At 37.0% G+C, this 16,693-nt stretch overlaps 2 protein-coding genes across 2 annotated transcripts; both read left to right on the top strand.

Moving 5' to 3' along the window:
- Positions 1 to 11,022: 11,022 nt before the first annotated feature.
- On the top strand, positions 11,023 to 12,311 carry LOC116145340 (probable dolichyl-diphosphooligosaccharide--protein glycosyltransferase subunit 3B). Its single transcript, XM_031430792.1, has one exon. The coding sequence runs from the start codon at positions 11,045 to 11,047 to the stop codon at positions 12,071 to 12,073; it is 1,029 nt and encodes a 342-aa protein (XP_031286652.1). The 5' UTR covers positions 11,023 to 11,044; the 3' UTR covers positions 12,074 to 12,311.
- A 2,925-nt stretch (positions 12,312 to 15,236) lies between these two features.
- Positions 15,237 to 16,007, top strand: LOC116145396 (nuclear transport factor 2B-like). Its single transcript, XM_031430862.1, has 2 exons — positions 15,237 to 15,695; positions 15,827 to 16,007. Exons 1-2 carry the CDS (start codon positions 15,393 to 15,395, stop codon positions 15,899 to 15,901), a joined length of 378 nt encoding a protein of 125 aa, XP_031286722.1. The 5' UTR covers positions 15,237 to 15,392; the 3' UTR covers positions 15,902 to 16,007.
- Positions 16,008 to 16,693: the final 686 nt, after the last annotated feature.

Here is a 16,693-nt window from a genome sequence, read left to right as displayed (position 1 = left end):
ACTCCACTAATAATGGTTCTCTACCATCCTGCCATCTTAAAGTTAACTTATCTCCTTCAAAGTTTCTTATTGAGTCACACACTTCCCAAGCTCTTGAAAACACACACCCTATGCTAACTAAAGCTAAAGCTACTTAAAGAAAAACTGCTGTTCTTACATCGAACCAAACACTTGTACAACCTGAACCTTCTTTAGTGAGAGAAGCTTTAGAAAGTGAGTGGAAGGAGGCAATTCGAAATGAGTTTGATGCCTTGGAGAAGAACAACACTTGGACACTGGTTCTTGTGATTGGTGACATGAATATAGTTGGATAAGTGGGTTTTCATAACCAAATTTCATGCAGATGGTTCCTTTCAAAAATATAAAGCAAGACTTATGGCTAAAGGGTTTCTATAGATTCATGGTCTAGATTATTTCAAGACATTTAGCCTAATTGTAAAGCCATCAACTATAAGGATTATCCTTACTCTTGCAGTCACAGATGGTTGGGATATATGAGCTTATGTCAGGTCTTGTTAAAGTCATCAACTATAAGGATTATCCTTACTCTTGTTTGTTGGATATCCTAACCATTCAAGACCTGCTCATATATCCTGTGTCCTCATATATGGTTGGGATCCAAGTCTTTATTGTAATACTATAGGAGCTTTGTAGTACCTGACTTTAACAAGACCTGACATAAGCTATACTGTCAATAAGCTTAGTCAGTTTCTTTAAGCTCCTATTGAGCTTTAATGTCAAGCATGTAAAAAGGTGCTTAGGTACCTCAAGGGAACTCAAGATCATGGCTTGTAATTCAAACTAGCAGCCTCATTATGTGTTGAATGCTATGCTAATATTGACTAGGGTAGCAATTTGGATGATAGATGATCCACTAGTGGTTATTATGTGTATTTGGGTCCAAATCTAATTCAATAGAGCTCTAGAAAGCAGAAAGTTATTTCTTTATCCTCCACAAAAGCTGAGTACAGAGCTCTAGCTCACACAACAACTAAGATATCTTGATTGCAAAGCATCTCTGAGTTGCGAATAACTCTAAACACCTCTCTTATCATCTGGTGTGACAATGTTAGTGTAGGAGCATTGGCAGCCAACCTTGTTTTCCATACTGCAACAAGACATATTGAACTAGATGCCCATTACATTAGAGACCAAGTCATTGCCAAGAAACTTGTAGTTCAATATGTACCCTCCAAGTTGCAGATTGTAGACATCCTAACCAAGGCCTTATCTATTACTCAATTTCAATATCTAAAAGAAAAACTTAATGTAGTGGAAGTCAGTGAACTAAAATCAATAACTTCACCATAATAGGGTGAAATTTTAGGGCTACTGATATAATGCTTTGACTGATATGAAATTGGTAATAGCTATATGAATTAATGGTTTGCTTTAGTGTTGATCAGTAAATTGTTGATGCTTTGGTACTGATCAGTAAGTTGCTGATGGTTTCATAATTTGATAAGTAATAGGCATGTGAAGATTGCTGGTGTTGATCACTATGTATAACTTGATGTTGCTGAAGAAAATTAGCAGTAATTGAATTGATGATCTGCTACAGGTGATTTTATTTACTAAAGAAACAGTGATGGTTAACCAAGTTGAAAACCTCTATAGTTAAAGTGAAAGGTGGAAAATGGTATTTTATTAAAGTAACTTCATGGTAATTGGAGTGTTCGATTCTGTAGTAAAGAATGGTGCAAGCAGCAAAGTTGAAAAGTTCAGTTTGCAAGGGCATGTGAAAAACTCCTTTGAAGCTTAAAATTGCTAAAGCATAAAAGATCAGTTCAAGTCCCCAATTCTATAGGAAAGAATGGTGCAAGCAACAAAGTTAAAAAGTTTAGTTTGCAAGGGCATGCGAAGAACTCATCTGAAGCTTAAAAAATGCTAAAGCATAAAAGATCAGTTGAAGGTTCCCAGTTCAGCTTGAGGGGAAATGTGGACCAAAGTGTCAAGTTCAGTTGAAAGTTCCCAGTTTAGTTTAAGGGGGAATGTGAACCAAAGTGTCAAGCTCAGTTAAACGTTCTCAGTTCAGTTTGAGGGGGAACATGGACCAAAGTGTCAAGTTCCAAAAACCATTGAATTTGTTTGCAATTGAGATAAGCGATGTCGTTTTAATAAGTTCAAAAAGTGGTTAAAGTAGTTACTACTTGTTAGAGTCATGAAAATGACTATATTAAAGTGATTAAAATGCCTTGTTATGCTTAAAGATAAATTTATATTCAGACAATTAAGAGAAATTATGAATTTATGCATGAAAATCATATTATGAGTTTTCTTACTAATTTGGCATGTTTAGATTGAAATTTGAGATTGAGTAAGTTGATATTAGGGTGTGATTTATTATCCAGGGTTGACTTTGTCTCATTCAAATTGTTTAGGGGTCAAATTGTCATATATATTATGGGTTGATTTTGTCACTTTTCATTTGTGTAGGGACTAAAATGATATTTTCCAAATTTAATATAAAAAGAAAGCGAAAGGTTGCATTTATGTAGCCAGAAGCCACCCTCACCTCCTTTGGCTGCCGGCCGATGATGTTTCACTTTCCCCTATAGTATGTCGTCCTCTTCACCTCTTTCCACGTTAGCGACATTATGCCTTCCACCGTCGTAACACGTCACATTCCAGGCACGATTCTCCCATTTATGGCAACATCTCCTTGATAGCCAATCTGCCTTCCCCAACAGTTGATCTGCCTTCGTTCAAGCTCATTCACCGTTTAAATCACCATAATCCATCGTCATCGCTGCCACGCCTCTTCACATTCTAGCCGTGATTTCGTTCATTTCTCGGGGACAATCCATCTCCTCAGCTACCGATTCATCTTCTCCAGCACCAAATCTACATTTCAGTAGGTTTGGTTCACTGATCCACCATCGCCGCTGTGAACAAGAAAAAATATGCCACCGCCATCGCTGTGACCTTTATCTTTCTGACATCCTTTGGTCTCCCTTATCCACATTTTGACCACTCCAGTTTTCGGTTGTCCATTTTCCATCATGACCAGCACCATTTCGACTTTTCTAGCCACCGTCGGCACTACCATGAGTGACTGAACTCCCGGTTGCCCGTTACGGTGTAGGCGAGATCAGGATCAACATTTACGGTTCCCTTCACAGCTCTTGACTAGTTGGATTGAGATTGGAAAATTGGACAATTGGCTAAATTTCTTGTATCTAGATTATATTTTATTTCGTTTCAGTTTGTTTGCAATGCTTTAATATTATTTTAATGCTTGATGTGTTGAATTGAGTATGTCCATGGAGAATGTTTATTGAAATTAAACTTGTTGCATAATTGAATATCGGTTTGAGATTATTGAATGTTGATAATGACTTTACATTGCTTCAATGCTGATTGCAATCAAGTTGTATTAGTGTTTAATATCATTTCTACTAGGAATGCATTTGTCGTGTAATAGGTTGATTGGATGATACAAGGTAGATAGGTTGTACTTGTTGGCTTTGTACCAACTAGTCAATGATAGTTTTTAACCAATCAATTTGTAACTAAGACGACAGGGAGATAAGATAGACTATACCTAGATTGCCGGAAAATCATTTTATGTGATTTGCCTACAGGTGGGAGTTTGGGTCTGAACCCAAAAAACCCACCCAAAAATTCAGGCTAGGACCGATCCTATAAGGTTTGGTCCCAAAACCAAACTAGGCCCATGGAGGAGGGCCTAGGCCGAGGTTCGGTCCCTCTTCCAAGGACCGGTCCCAAACTCTTCGTCCAATTTTGTTCAAGCCCTTGGTAAATAACCAAAACCGCCTATTTTATTCAGAATAGTCAATAAACTCTTCGCCCACCTCTAGGTTTGCTTAGCCTTTTAGGTTTAGGAAGTCTAAGAGAGAGGAGAGGAATGGTGGGAGTTAGTCTTGGGTCGAACCAAAGGGCAACGCCTTTATCATTAAGTTTTAGTTAATTTTAATTTCTTGCTTTTAATTACTTGCAAATCAATTAGTTTCCTTAGTTTTTAATCAAACAATTATCTAATTTCCATTTTCTTTAACTCATATATACATTAGGTCGATAATCTTACTCCCTGTGAATTCGACCCTACTTACTACTAACTACGGTATTTAGGTTTAATTTTGTTCTGTGACAACTGGCTCAACACTGCTAAACTGCTATTCAATTGGTTTTATTTTACTTTACTTAAATAGGATTGAAGTCAATGTACTATTCATCCAGTCAATTTACAAAAAACATTTTTCGATCTCATTTCTTTCTCAACTAAAAGCTAGAATATTCTTTGTTTTATTTCTTTGAGTTTCACAGATTCCTCCCACCATATTGTGGGATATATTTTATTGCCATCTTTAGTTTATTGTCATTTGTAAACTTACACAATTATAGGGATTGTTACCATTGTTAGTAGGATTGGATTGAATTTGATTTGATTTGATTTGATTGTAATCAGTAGGATTTAGACAGATACGCAAGTTGTATGTATGAACTTTGTACTAAAGTTTCAAAGTAAGTAAAACAAAATATTCAGTTTTTTCATGGTATTAGAGTAGGTTGCGAAACCCTGAATTTTTTTATGGCCAACAAAGATAGCAATGACGAAGATGGCAAGAATAAAGGGGACTTGGGAGTGAGTGCCAACATTGATCAAAGCAAGGTAGTCAACTACCTCTCTCCATATTACTTGCATTCTTCTGATCATCCTGGCCTGATTTTTGTGACGAATCCTCTTAGTGAAAGTGGAGATCATTATTTCACTTGAAGGCGTAGTTTTATGAACGCGCTCCATTCCAAAAACAAGGCAGGATTTGTGGATGGAACGTTAAAGAAACCAGACGTCACTTCCTCGGATTTTCAACCATGGATACAATGTAATGTTGTGGTTCTTTCATGGCTTTTAAATGCACTTTCTAAGGAATGCTGCCCACATTGAGACTGCGACAGAAATATGGGAAAATTTGGAAGAGAGATTTATCCAAGGGATAGCACCAAGAGTTTATGAATTGAAGCGCACCATCGCTTTTTTGCAGTAGGAGAGGTCCACAATCTCATCTTATTATGGCAAATTGAGAACTGTTTGGGGTGAGTTACAGGATCTTAATCCGATACCAGTGTGTAAATGTGGTTGTACATGTGGAGCGGCAAAGAAGATGTAGACTATGCATGAAGAGGAGAAGGTTTTTGATTTTTTGATGGGCCTTGATGAAGCTTACACAATTGTGCGATCTCAAATACTGAGCGTCAACCCCTTGCCCAAACTTGGAAGAGCCTACGCCATTGCTGTGTAAGAGGAGAAACAACATGCTATTGTTACGAACTGTGCACCTCTCATCGAAGCCACTGCTTTGCTGACTAAAGGAAGTGAATCATGGCCAAAGAAGAATGGTAATGGAGATCATGGCCAATTTCCACCATGTGTGCATTGTGGAAAATTAAACCACAACAAAGAATATTGTTACCAAGTAATTGATTATCCATCTGACTGGCGCAAACCGGGAAAGCGTAGCAATAAATAGACCAGGCCTCAAGGGAATAACAGAATAGATGGCACAACATCAAGCGCATCCTCGGACGCTGCTTTGGCTGCAACTATGGATGGCATTGGTTCACTGATTCCGGGTTTAACTCGTGCCCAACATCAACGATTATTAGCCTTGTTAGGTAGTCATATGGCATCACCAGGTAACCCATCTGCGAATGTGGCAGCCACCAATTTTTCGGGTAAGATGGAAGATGACTGGGTTATTGATACATGGGCAACTAATCACATAACCTACAATATAGACTCATTATTCGATGCAATAAATTGGCTTGATATACCGCCAGTACAGATTCCTAATGGTGAAACAACTACAGTTCATGCTTTGGGTCGAATTGCTCTTGGAAAAAGATTGACTCTTGAGCGAGTCCTTGGGGTTCCTATTTTTGTTTCAATCTATTATCTGTTAGTAAATTGACGAGTGATTTAAATTGCTCTCTAACTTTTTGGTCGAAATTTTGTGTGATTCAGGACTTACCATCGAGGATGCTGATTGGAGTGGGTAGAGAGCGTAATGGCCTTTACTACTTGGAGCCAATGAAAGGGGGGCAAGCATTATTAGCAAGCAACTCAGTTAAAGCAAGTTTATGGCATCGACGCTTGGGACACCTACGAGTAAATCGCATCTCTTTGGTTCCAGATTTATCTATTTCTTTTGATTGCAAAAAGACTTTGTTTTGTGATGCTTGTTATAAGGCAAAACAGATGCGGTTGTCTTTTCCTATCCATTTGAATAAGACTATGCATGCTTTTGAGTTAGTTCACTGTGATATATGGGGTCCATACAAAATGAAGTCATTCTCGGGTGCTCATTATTTTTTAACTATAGTGGATGATTGTAGTCGAGCGACATGGATCTTTCTCATGAAATATAAGTCAGAAACCAAGATATATCTACTACAATTTTTTAATTGGGTTTATGCACAGTTTAATTTGAGTATCAAAATCATAAGGACAGACAATGGCCTGGAATTCACTCATGCTGATTTAGACTTATTATTTTGATCATGGCATAGAGCATCAATCTAGTTGTACTGACACGCCACAGCAAAACAGAATTGTTGAGCGCAAACATAGGCATCTTTTAGAAGTTGCACGAGCATTGCGATTCCAAGCCAAACTTCCTATTTCATTTTGGGGCGAATGTGTTCTTACTGCAGCATACTTGATCAACTGCATGCCGCTTGCTGTACTACAAGATAAAACCCCAGTTGACATTTTACTTGGGAGGACTCCGACATATGATCATTTGAGAAGTTTTGGATGCCTTCGTTATGGGCATGTGAATGGCAAGTCACGTGACAAATTTGCTTCTCGTGCTAAACCACGTATTTTTGTTGGATATCCTAATGGACAAAAAGGATACAAAATCTATGACCTTGACAATAAAAGGATTTATGTTTCCCGCGATGTTCAATTTTTGGAGGAAATCTTCCCATTCGCCATATCTTCAGACATAGGTAATGTTCACCAAATCAATTTGGATCAAGCAAACACATTGGTAATGTTCAATACCCTTGACCTTGAGCCTAGCGCACTGCCTACAAGAGCTCCTTAATCTAATAGTCCAACTGCAGTCATATCCCATACAACTGAGCCCATGTCACCAACCACTGAGCACAGATCTTCTATAGTTCAACATAGTTCTCTTCCATCTGCTAGTAATGTTCTCGAGTCTATTAGGTCTGATTTGTCAGCAGTCAAGACACCATCTCTTGACCCCATTGATTCTAGTGTGATCAATGAGATTGGTAATATTGTTCCAATAGCCTCAATTGTTTCTGGCAAACAACAATGGCAAATTTCTTGCTCCTTATCTGGTTATGATTATACGCTGCCCCCCTCTCTTGCTGCTCCAACCATCACACAGCCCTCTGCCTCTCCTTCGGCCAACTCGACGGTACATCCTTTATCTCATTCTAAGTTTTCACATGCTCACATTGCCTTCTAAGCGGCCATCTCATCCACTGATGAGCCGAAATCATTTTTTCAAGCAGTCAAACATACACATTGGAGAAATGCCATGGCCAAGGAAATTTCTGCTTTAGAGGCAAATCATACTTGGACTTTGCAACCTTTACCTCCTGGTATACGGGCTATTGATTCCAAATGGGTTTACAAAGTCAAATACCATCCAAATGGTAGCATTGAACACTACAAGGCGTGCCTCGTTGCTAAAGGCCACATTCAAATCGAAGGTGTAGATTTTCATGAGACTTTTGCCCCAGTCACCAAATTAGTCACTGTCCGGTGTTTATTGGCAATTGCTTCGATTAAACATTGGGAATTACACCAACTTGATGTGAATAATGCCTTCTTGCATGGTGACTTGGCAGAAGAAGTTTATATGAAAATCCTGTAGGGGTTTGAAAAAAAGGGGGAGCACCGAGTTTGTCGATTAAATGGCCTTCGTCAAGCATCCCGAAATTGGTATCAGAAATTCATTGATTCTCTTCTTGCTATTGGTTTTCAGCAGTCTGATGCGGATCACTCTTTTTTTTTGTTCTCTTCAGGTCCTGCGGGATATTTTATTGCTGTTCTAATCTATGTTGATGATGTTATAGTCACGGGAATAGACTCTGCTCGTATTTCTAAGCTAAAATGCTAATTAGATACTAAATTTCATATCAAAGATCTTGGCAAACTCAAGTATTTTCTTGGAATAGAGGTAGCATGTTCCGCCGAAGGGATCTTATTAAGCCAACGCAAATATGTTCTTGACATTTTAGCCGAGAGTGGTCTTACAGGTTGCAAGCCAGTTTCCTTTCCCATGGATCAACAGAACAAGCTTTCATTGGATTCTGGCGAGATTTGCACTGATCCCGGGCATTACCGTCGCTTGATAGGTCGATTGCTTTATCTCACTATCACTCATCTAGACATCAGCTATGCAGTCCATATCCTTAGCCAGTTTATGCATGCCCCATGACAACCACACATGGATGCTGCTTATAGGGTATTACATTATCTTAAGGGAAACCCAGGACAAGGTATTTTGCTTCCTTCAAATAGTTCTTTGTCTTTGAAAGCTTATTGTGATGCAGATTGGGCAGGATGTCCAATGACTTGTAGATCAACTACTGGTTATATTATCTTTCTTGGACATTCTCCTATTTCATGGCGATCCAAGAAACAATCAGTGGTTTCCCGTTCTTCTGCCGAGGCTGAATATCTCGCCATGGCCACTACCACTAGTGAGATCATTTGGCTTCTACGACTTTTACAAGACCTTCAAGTGACATACACTTCATTGATTCCCTTGTTTTGTGACAATCAGGCTGCCATTCACATTGCAGCTAACCCGGTATTCCAGGAGTGAACAAAGCACATTGAAATAGATTATCATTTTATCCGGCAACATATTCAATCACGAACTATTGTCACTCGGCCCATCTCTTCACAGCAACAATTGGCTGACATATTTACTAAAGCACTTGGACGCAATCGATTTCATGAATTATTGATCAAGTTGGGCATTTCCATGCGTCATGCTCCAACTTGAGGGGGAGTACTGCGGGATATATTTTATTGCCATCTTTAGTTTATTGTCATTTGTAAACTTACACAATTATAGGGATTGTTACCATTGTTAGTAGGATTGGATTTGATTGTAATTAGTAGGATTTAGACAAATACGCAAGTTGTATATATGAACTTTGTACTGAAGTTTCAAAGTAAGTACAACAAAATATTCAGTTTTTTCACACCACGTTGCATGCTTATGATTAAAGAGAAATGTTGCTACACTTTGTTCACGAGAATATAAGCTAATGGACGTGTCATGGATAATGTCAGTGACACTTGAAATACCAATTGTTTAATTAGTACAAAGTGAAAGGGTGAGTATATATGGAAAATAAACTCAATAAATGTAGAGAAATTATTTGGCAATAAAAAAGTTGAATTATATCATATTATATACAAGATTTGATGTTAAAGGGAGCAAGTTCAGAATAGAATATCATTAAATTTATGATGAAAATAAGGGGTAAAACAATATTAATTCTATTTGTCTTCTTTAGGTTTTACTCTTTTGTTGACTTCTAATTGACTTATCTTGTTAAACAAATAAAATCTTACTTGGTTTTAGGAAAAAAAAATGGTTTTACTTGCAAAGTAAATTATAATAAATTAGGAAAAAATAAGACATGTAAAAATAGAAATTAATTAAAAATAATAATTTTTTTTAGTGGAACAAAGCCCCCACTCGACTCTTTTTGAGTTTATACGTATAACACCGTTTTAACACATAATCAAACTACTAATCACATTGAATGTAAAGATATATTAGAGAGAAAATCTAGAAGTGACAGAAATTCATCATCTCAATATGAATATTAGATTAACAACTTCCTTTGATATCGAACACTTCTCCTAAATGGCTTTCCTGTGTCCTCGATAAGTAATTTATTAGGAAGAGTTCAGGATAAGCTTTGACAATGATAAGCATAATTAATCACTTNCACTGTCCCTTGTTTCGTTTTGTTTTGAAAGTCCTTGTACATATGATGTTTTGTTTTGTAAAGAATGTGATTATTAAGTAAAGAAAATTTTTGGGCCCAACCTGTTTTTGATAAATATGCTATCTTTTTGTTAATCGATATTACGAATTTGGTAGAAAGAAAGTAGTTGTTACAAGAAGTCTAAATCAGAATAAGTAAAAACTTTAGTTGCATCTTTCTAACGTGTTACGATAAATTTGTGCTAGAAAATATATCACATTGTACTATATAATATATCGTTCCCCTTACATGAATGTTACAAATATTACACAATCATTATATTCCAAAAGTGTGTATATATATTTAACCAAAAAATGATATAAGCAAAATACTAGTACGTATATATATTTAACCGAAAAATGATACAAGCAAAATACTCCTATTGGGTCAAAAAATGGGGGAAGGGTTAAAATAAAATAACCCACATACTCCATGAGATCAAGGACAATAGTTATACAACCCACACCCCAAGCAGCAACCACACAACCCACACCCCAAACTGATTTTGGATGGCTGCTGGACTCTGTGGGAACAAGCTTTGATTAGAGATTGAGCTTCGTTTTCAAAATTGATAGGATTTTTTGGGAGAAATTTTGGGGTTTCTTTGTATTGGGAGATATGAAATTGATTTAGAGAAATTAATTTTTGAAATTTTGGGTTTTTTACAGATTTTTTTTTTTTTAATTTGGAGGGAAGTGATATGATATTTTGATAATGTGACAACTGAGGTGACATATGTCGCGTAGGATATCATGTCATGAAGTAAAAAAAATGATGTAAAAGATAGGGTAAAGTAGTATAGATAACTTTACTGTTTTTTTATTTAGACCCACCAACGCCATCGACGTAGTTTTGGAAATTTAAAAATTGAAAAAAAAATAAAAACACCAAAAAAGAAAGGAAGGCCGCCAGAGAGAAACGACACCGTATTGGAAAAAGCTAATTCGAAGTCAAAGTCTTTAAGCTCCTCCAATCTCTCAAAAGCCAAAGCCAAACCCTAAGAATGACCAAACATCACTCTGGAAAAATGGCGATCTCCCTAAAATCGTACCAGATGATCCTCTTCACTGCCATCTTTACAGTGCTGATCTCCATAGCCACCTCCAATTCGCAGACGGACTTAGTCTCGGAGCTGCTGAGCCTCCAGTCTCAATCAACATCAGGCATTATTCACTTAAACGACCACCTAATCTCCCGTTTTTTGACCTCTACAAAAACACCACGCCCTTACTCTATCCTCATCTTTTTCGATGCTCAACAACTCCACAGTAAGCCCGAGCTCCACCTCCAAGATCTACGCAATGAATTCTCCATCCTTGCCTCGTCATTCATCACCAACAACCCCTCCGATCACGGAAAACTCTTCTTCTGCGATCTCGAATTCAAAGAATCTCAATCCTCATTCGGAATGTTCGGAGTCAATTCTCTCCCTCACATCCGCCTGGTGGGTCCCGATGCTAAATCTCTCAAAGATGATTCGATTCAGATGGACCAGGGAGATTTCTCACGGATGGCTGAATCAATGGCTGATTTTGTCCAATCAAGAACCAAACTTATTGTGGGACACATTCACCGTCCACCATTGCTTTCAAAGAAACAACTTGGACTCATCGTTTTAATATTTTTAATCTGGTTACCGTTTGTGATTAAAAAGATCATCGCTGGCGAGACTTTGTTGCATGACCGCAAGATTTGGCTATTGGGTTCTGTGTTTGTTTACTTTTTCAGTGTGTCCGGTGCAATGCACAATATAATTCGCAAAATGCCTATGTTTTTGGCGGATAGAAATGATCCAAACAAGCTCATATTCTTTTACCAGGGTTCAGGGATGCAGTTGGGAGCAGAGGGGTTTGCCATTGGGTCATTGTACACAATTGTAGGATTGTTATTGGCACTTGTGACTAATGTTCTTGTTAAGGTGAAGAATGTGACGGCGCAGAGAGTGGTTATGACTTTTGCGTTGTTGGTTTCATTTTGGGCGGTGAGGAAGGTTATTTACTTGGATAATTGGAAGACTGGATATGGGGTTCATGGGTACTGGCCTTCCAGTTGGTGAGGAAGGTTGTTAACTTGGATTATTGGAAGACCTTCCAGTTGGAAGTGATAGTGAAATCAAAATGCGGTCAGCACTTTTTTATGTTTATTGTTCAAAAATTTTCATTAGAGATTCTGATTGAACTTTGATGTTTTATATGTATAACTATTAGATTGTTATCACTTAACTATGTTACTCTTTCGAAAAATATGGGATGTTGAATAATTGCTAGAACTACACCAACACATAATTTTGAGAATTTCTTACTATAGTGGCGTCCCTGATATATTTTCTTCAAAATCTGAAATTTTGGAAATGGACTGGTAACGTTTTGATTGTTGCCATTCTTATGGCTTTTTACTCGTGGTATGTAGTTTGGCAGGAGTTCCAAAAGTCTTATGGACTCAATAATTTATATTAGGGTTTGGTTGCTTGAATGAAGGTGTTTCGAGAATCCAGTTACTTATGTTCTGATACCCGTACGAACCTAGGTGGCAATGTGTATTTCCCCTCCATACTTCTTGAATATAACTTATACTCTTAGATGCCAATGCAATGTTGCTGGCATATAGATATTGAAATACAACTATATGTGAGTTGATGATCAGCCATTTGATTGAACACAATGTTTCCAGACAAGAGAATAAATGGTCGCAGATGATTATGCTTCTCATTCATATATGAACTGTTTGCAAATTTTGGTTTAAATTTGTTACCTAATTTACTCTGATACACCACATTTGTCAGAACAGTAATTTTAGTTGAGTCTTCCATGTTAGATATTGTTTGTGGCATTAATCTGAAGACAGGAAAATTTAACTTTGTTGGTTAAGCTTATGTATGATTCCCATTTATGTCATCTCCTTATGAACTCTTGTGGAGACAATCTGTGATTCTTGTTATAGTATTATTAAATGATTCTGGTAGAAGCTTGATAGTGAACATCAGACACTTATTTTCGAACATCTGACACTTATTTTGAAGATATAATGACAGCAACTTTATCACTTTGAGCAGTCAGAGTAGAAATGTGACCATGAGCTTCTTACTCTATCTTTTCTTTAAAAGCTTTTGTCCCAATTTTTGTGCAACTTCTCTTAATGTGGAGAATAGCCATCGTATCTTTCTTGTGGGCTTGCCAGGGTATACTTATAAGGAGAGATCTTATTCTTTAAGGAGTTCGATGGCTATGAACTGTGCTTAATATTGATGTTGGTTCATCTTGACCAAACACAGTCTTAACTAGTGGCCTTAAGTACTGGTTGGGGGACTTGGGGTTGCTGAAGTCTTCAGCCACTTTTTAATCTTTCAATGATTTAGGGGATCCTGAATCTTTATTTGTTAACTTATGTGTATTTAGGAAAAGCGTATGCCATAAAGTAGGAGTTTGAATTTCCACTCAGCAATTACCTTGGGGATTTTCTCTGTCGCCTGGGTGTAAATTGGTTCCATCAGATTGTAAAGCCAAATTTCATTTCGTCCAACAGAAGACTTATTTGATTTTGGTTTTGCTTTCTTTTACCTTATACAAGATTTTTACATTAACAGTAGGTAGTCAGGTTTATTAACAAAATAACAGAATAACTAAGCTTAAATTTTAGTTCTGATGTACTTAGATGAGTTTGTTTGGTGAATGAATAGCATAGAAAGAAAGAGAACATTTATTTATTTATATTTTTCTGGTATCACTAGGCTCTTTGAAGATGCTGATTGCATTTTCTTTCATAGCACGTTCTTTTTCTACTGGTTGGCCTGGAAGTTATATGAGGGTTAGTTGTTATGAACATAAATTCCAGAGTATGTTCATCTATCATGTTTTGATAGAGCCTGGTAGCTTGATCTATGTTAATTAGGATATGAAAACATGCTTGTCCAACTTTTATGTTGAACTGGGAACAAGAGGCATGGTTTGTCAATTCTCTGTATTATTTTATTTGCGATGTAATTTTTCCTTTATGAAACCATATGAAGCTTTTCCTCGCCATTATTTCTGGGACACACTTGTTTTCGGTGCTTTTTCTGCCTTCCCGTTTTCATCATCTTCTCAACCTCATAGTAGTGTGAAGTTATTTTCCTGAATGTAATTTCATCCTGAAATCTACATCCAGTTGTGACTCTGCGTTGCCAGTGAAATTTAAGCAGCTCTAAATTATAGTTTGTCTATTGGTTTACACCAGTATAAACAACTTTTAGCAACAATTGAGGGGAGCGCCATATTTTTATCATGCATGAAGCAAACTTTCCCAGTTCTGTTTCACTTGATAATTTTAGATCTTATAATATTAGAAGAGTGTGATATTGCAGATGTTATACATGGTGAAGCTGACTGCTGAACCCATAATCTCTAAGTTCTACCAGTAGCAAGTTAAGTTTTAGCTTTAAATATGCAAAAGCCTTTCCAGCTAGGTTGCGCTATTGTCCCATAAATTTGTTATGCACTCATGGCACATGCACAACGCTCCTGCCCACTTCCTGTGGTCGGTTCTGCATTTACTAAAAGACGTACAAGCGATTAACCTTCACCCGTGCAGACAGTAGCAGAATTTTTTCGTCTTTTGAATTATACTTCATTTGGTCGGATGCACATTTGCGGTTTTGGGTTTTGTGAAACTGGGTATGCGCAAGACTTTATTTCAGGAAAGCATAAAGCTTGAAAACGAGTATTGACTCCCAAAATTGCAAAATTCGTTAGTTCTATAGAATAGCTTTATAAATACTCCATAAGGTATTACTATTCAAGCATCCAAGTTATAAAGAATGATTATTTCACAAGAGTATATATTCCCTACTTTCGGCTTAGCAAAGAGCCACTGGATAATGTTGATAAGAGCAGCGTCTTCACCACGCTTTGACCCAAGAAGTTTTAGTTTCAAGTCTATGATAATCTCCCTTCAAGTTCTTAACACCTTTTCAGAATGTTATTAGTAATTGTAATTTACTAAAACGTCTACGAAAGCTTAATTCAAAAAGAAAAAGTGCATCTGGACGGCCAAAAGATTTTGAAATGCGATAGCCACCTCAAATCCACACCAAGTTGATGCCATTGAGACTTTTACTTTGCGTACGAAGGCAGCAGTGTGTCTGATTCTCTTCAGCATTATCAAATTACCGATTGGCCTCTCTCTCATCTCATTCACAACCCATGCTTGGATAATTTTGCACTCTACAGAGGGGCATAACAGTCATGATATAGTGCTAATGCAGGAGACAGATCAATATCATGCATCTTTTCTCTTTATAGTTGCTTAGCCTATATGAAATGAAGTTTTGAGCACATCTCACCTCCCTTATATTTTGGTAGCAAAGAAGAGAAGTAGATAAGTATTGAGGGATAGAGAGAATGGAAGAACAGATTGATACATTGGGAAAGTCATTTGTTGATCATTACCACCATCTCTTTGATAGTGATAGACCCTCTCTCTCGTCTCTATATCAACCAACCTCCATGCTCACCTTTGAAGGCCAGAAGATATTTGGGGTTGATGATATCTCTACTAAGCTTAACCAGTTACCTTTTGATCAATGCCGACATTTGATCAACACCATTGATTCTCAGCCTTGTACCTCTACTGGTGGCATAGTCATCTTTGTCAGTGGCAGCCTCCAATTGGCAGGAGAGGAGCACCACCTAAGATTTAGCCAGGTTACTATTGTCATTTTTTTTTTTTTTTTTTTTTAATGAGTAAGATATTTTGAGGTCATTAATTAGTTTAAAGAGCTTGAAAAACATATAGAAATAGTGATATGAAATTAATATATTATATCATATTGCAGATGTTCCACCTGACGCCCACACAAGAAGGAAACTTCTTTGTGCAGAATGACATATTTCGCCTCAATTACGGTTGATTTGTTCTTCTTCAAATTGATACTGGCGCTGTGTAATTTTTTTTCGATAACATCGTGTTCTTCATGGAATAAAACTAATCTGCATCACCTATTCTGGTTTCTTGAAGCTGTTTTTATTTATTTTAGACAGCACTTTCTTTCCAGTATAACACACGTAAAGTTGGAACAAAAGCGAAGCAACAATAATCATAAACCTATCATTCATTGACGGGTATCTAGCAAAGGAAACTTGCATACAATTAATTAATTAACTAATTATTTTATGGTGTATTTCTTATATTCAAGTTGTCCATGTAACACGTAAATTGTCATCTTGGATATGATGATGTGTCAAATAAGAATTGATTGTTATAGGTGCGTTTTTTACTTTTTAATGGACTTGGCAAAACAGGCGGGCCAATTAGATACGAGTTGGGTCCAAACAAATATGAGTCCAATTGGTACGAGTTAAAAAGGATTGGTTCTAAACAGGTAAAGAATATTGGACCTATACCTTACCTTACGCAAGTACGAGAGGATTTGTGGGTACCCGTTTACTGTTCACTGCAATTTTCATTTGTTACAATCACACCCCCCACAATTAAACTAATTTTCAATTTCTCAAAATTTGGACAGACACAAAACAAATACTTATCTGAAATTACATCGCACAAATGCATAAACAAATACAAAACAAATACTCATCGGAAATTACATCACCCAAATACATAACAAATACTCATGAAATTATTACATCACACAAATACAAAACAAATACTCATCTGAAATTACATCACAGCTACCACTTGTTAC

The sequence above is a fragment of the Pistacia vera genome, unplaced genomic scaffold (genome assembly GCF_008641045.1).
Source record: "Pistacia vera cultivar Batoury unplaced genomic scaffold, PisVer_v2 Contig461, whole genome shotgun sequence".
Lineage (NCBI taxonomy): Eukaryota > Viridiplantae > Streptophyta > Magnoliopsida > Sapindales > Anacardiaceae > Pistacia > Pistacia vera.
This window is presented reverse-complemented; position numbering and strand designations above follow the sequence as displayed.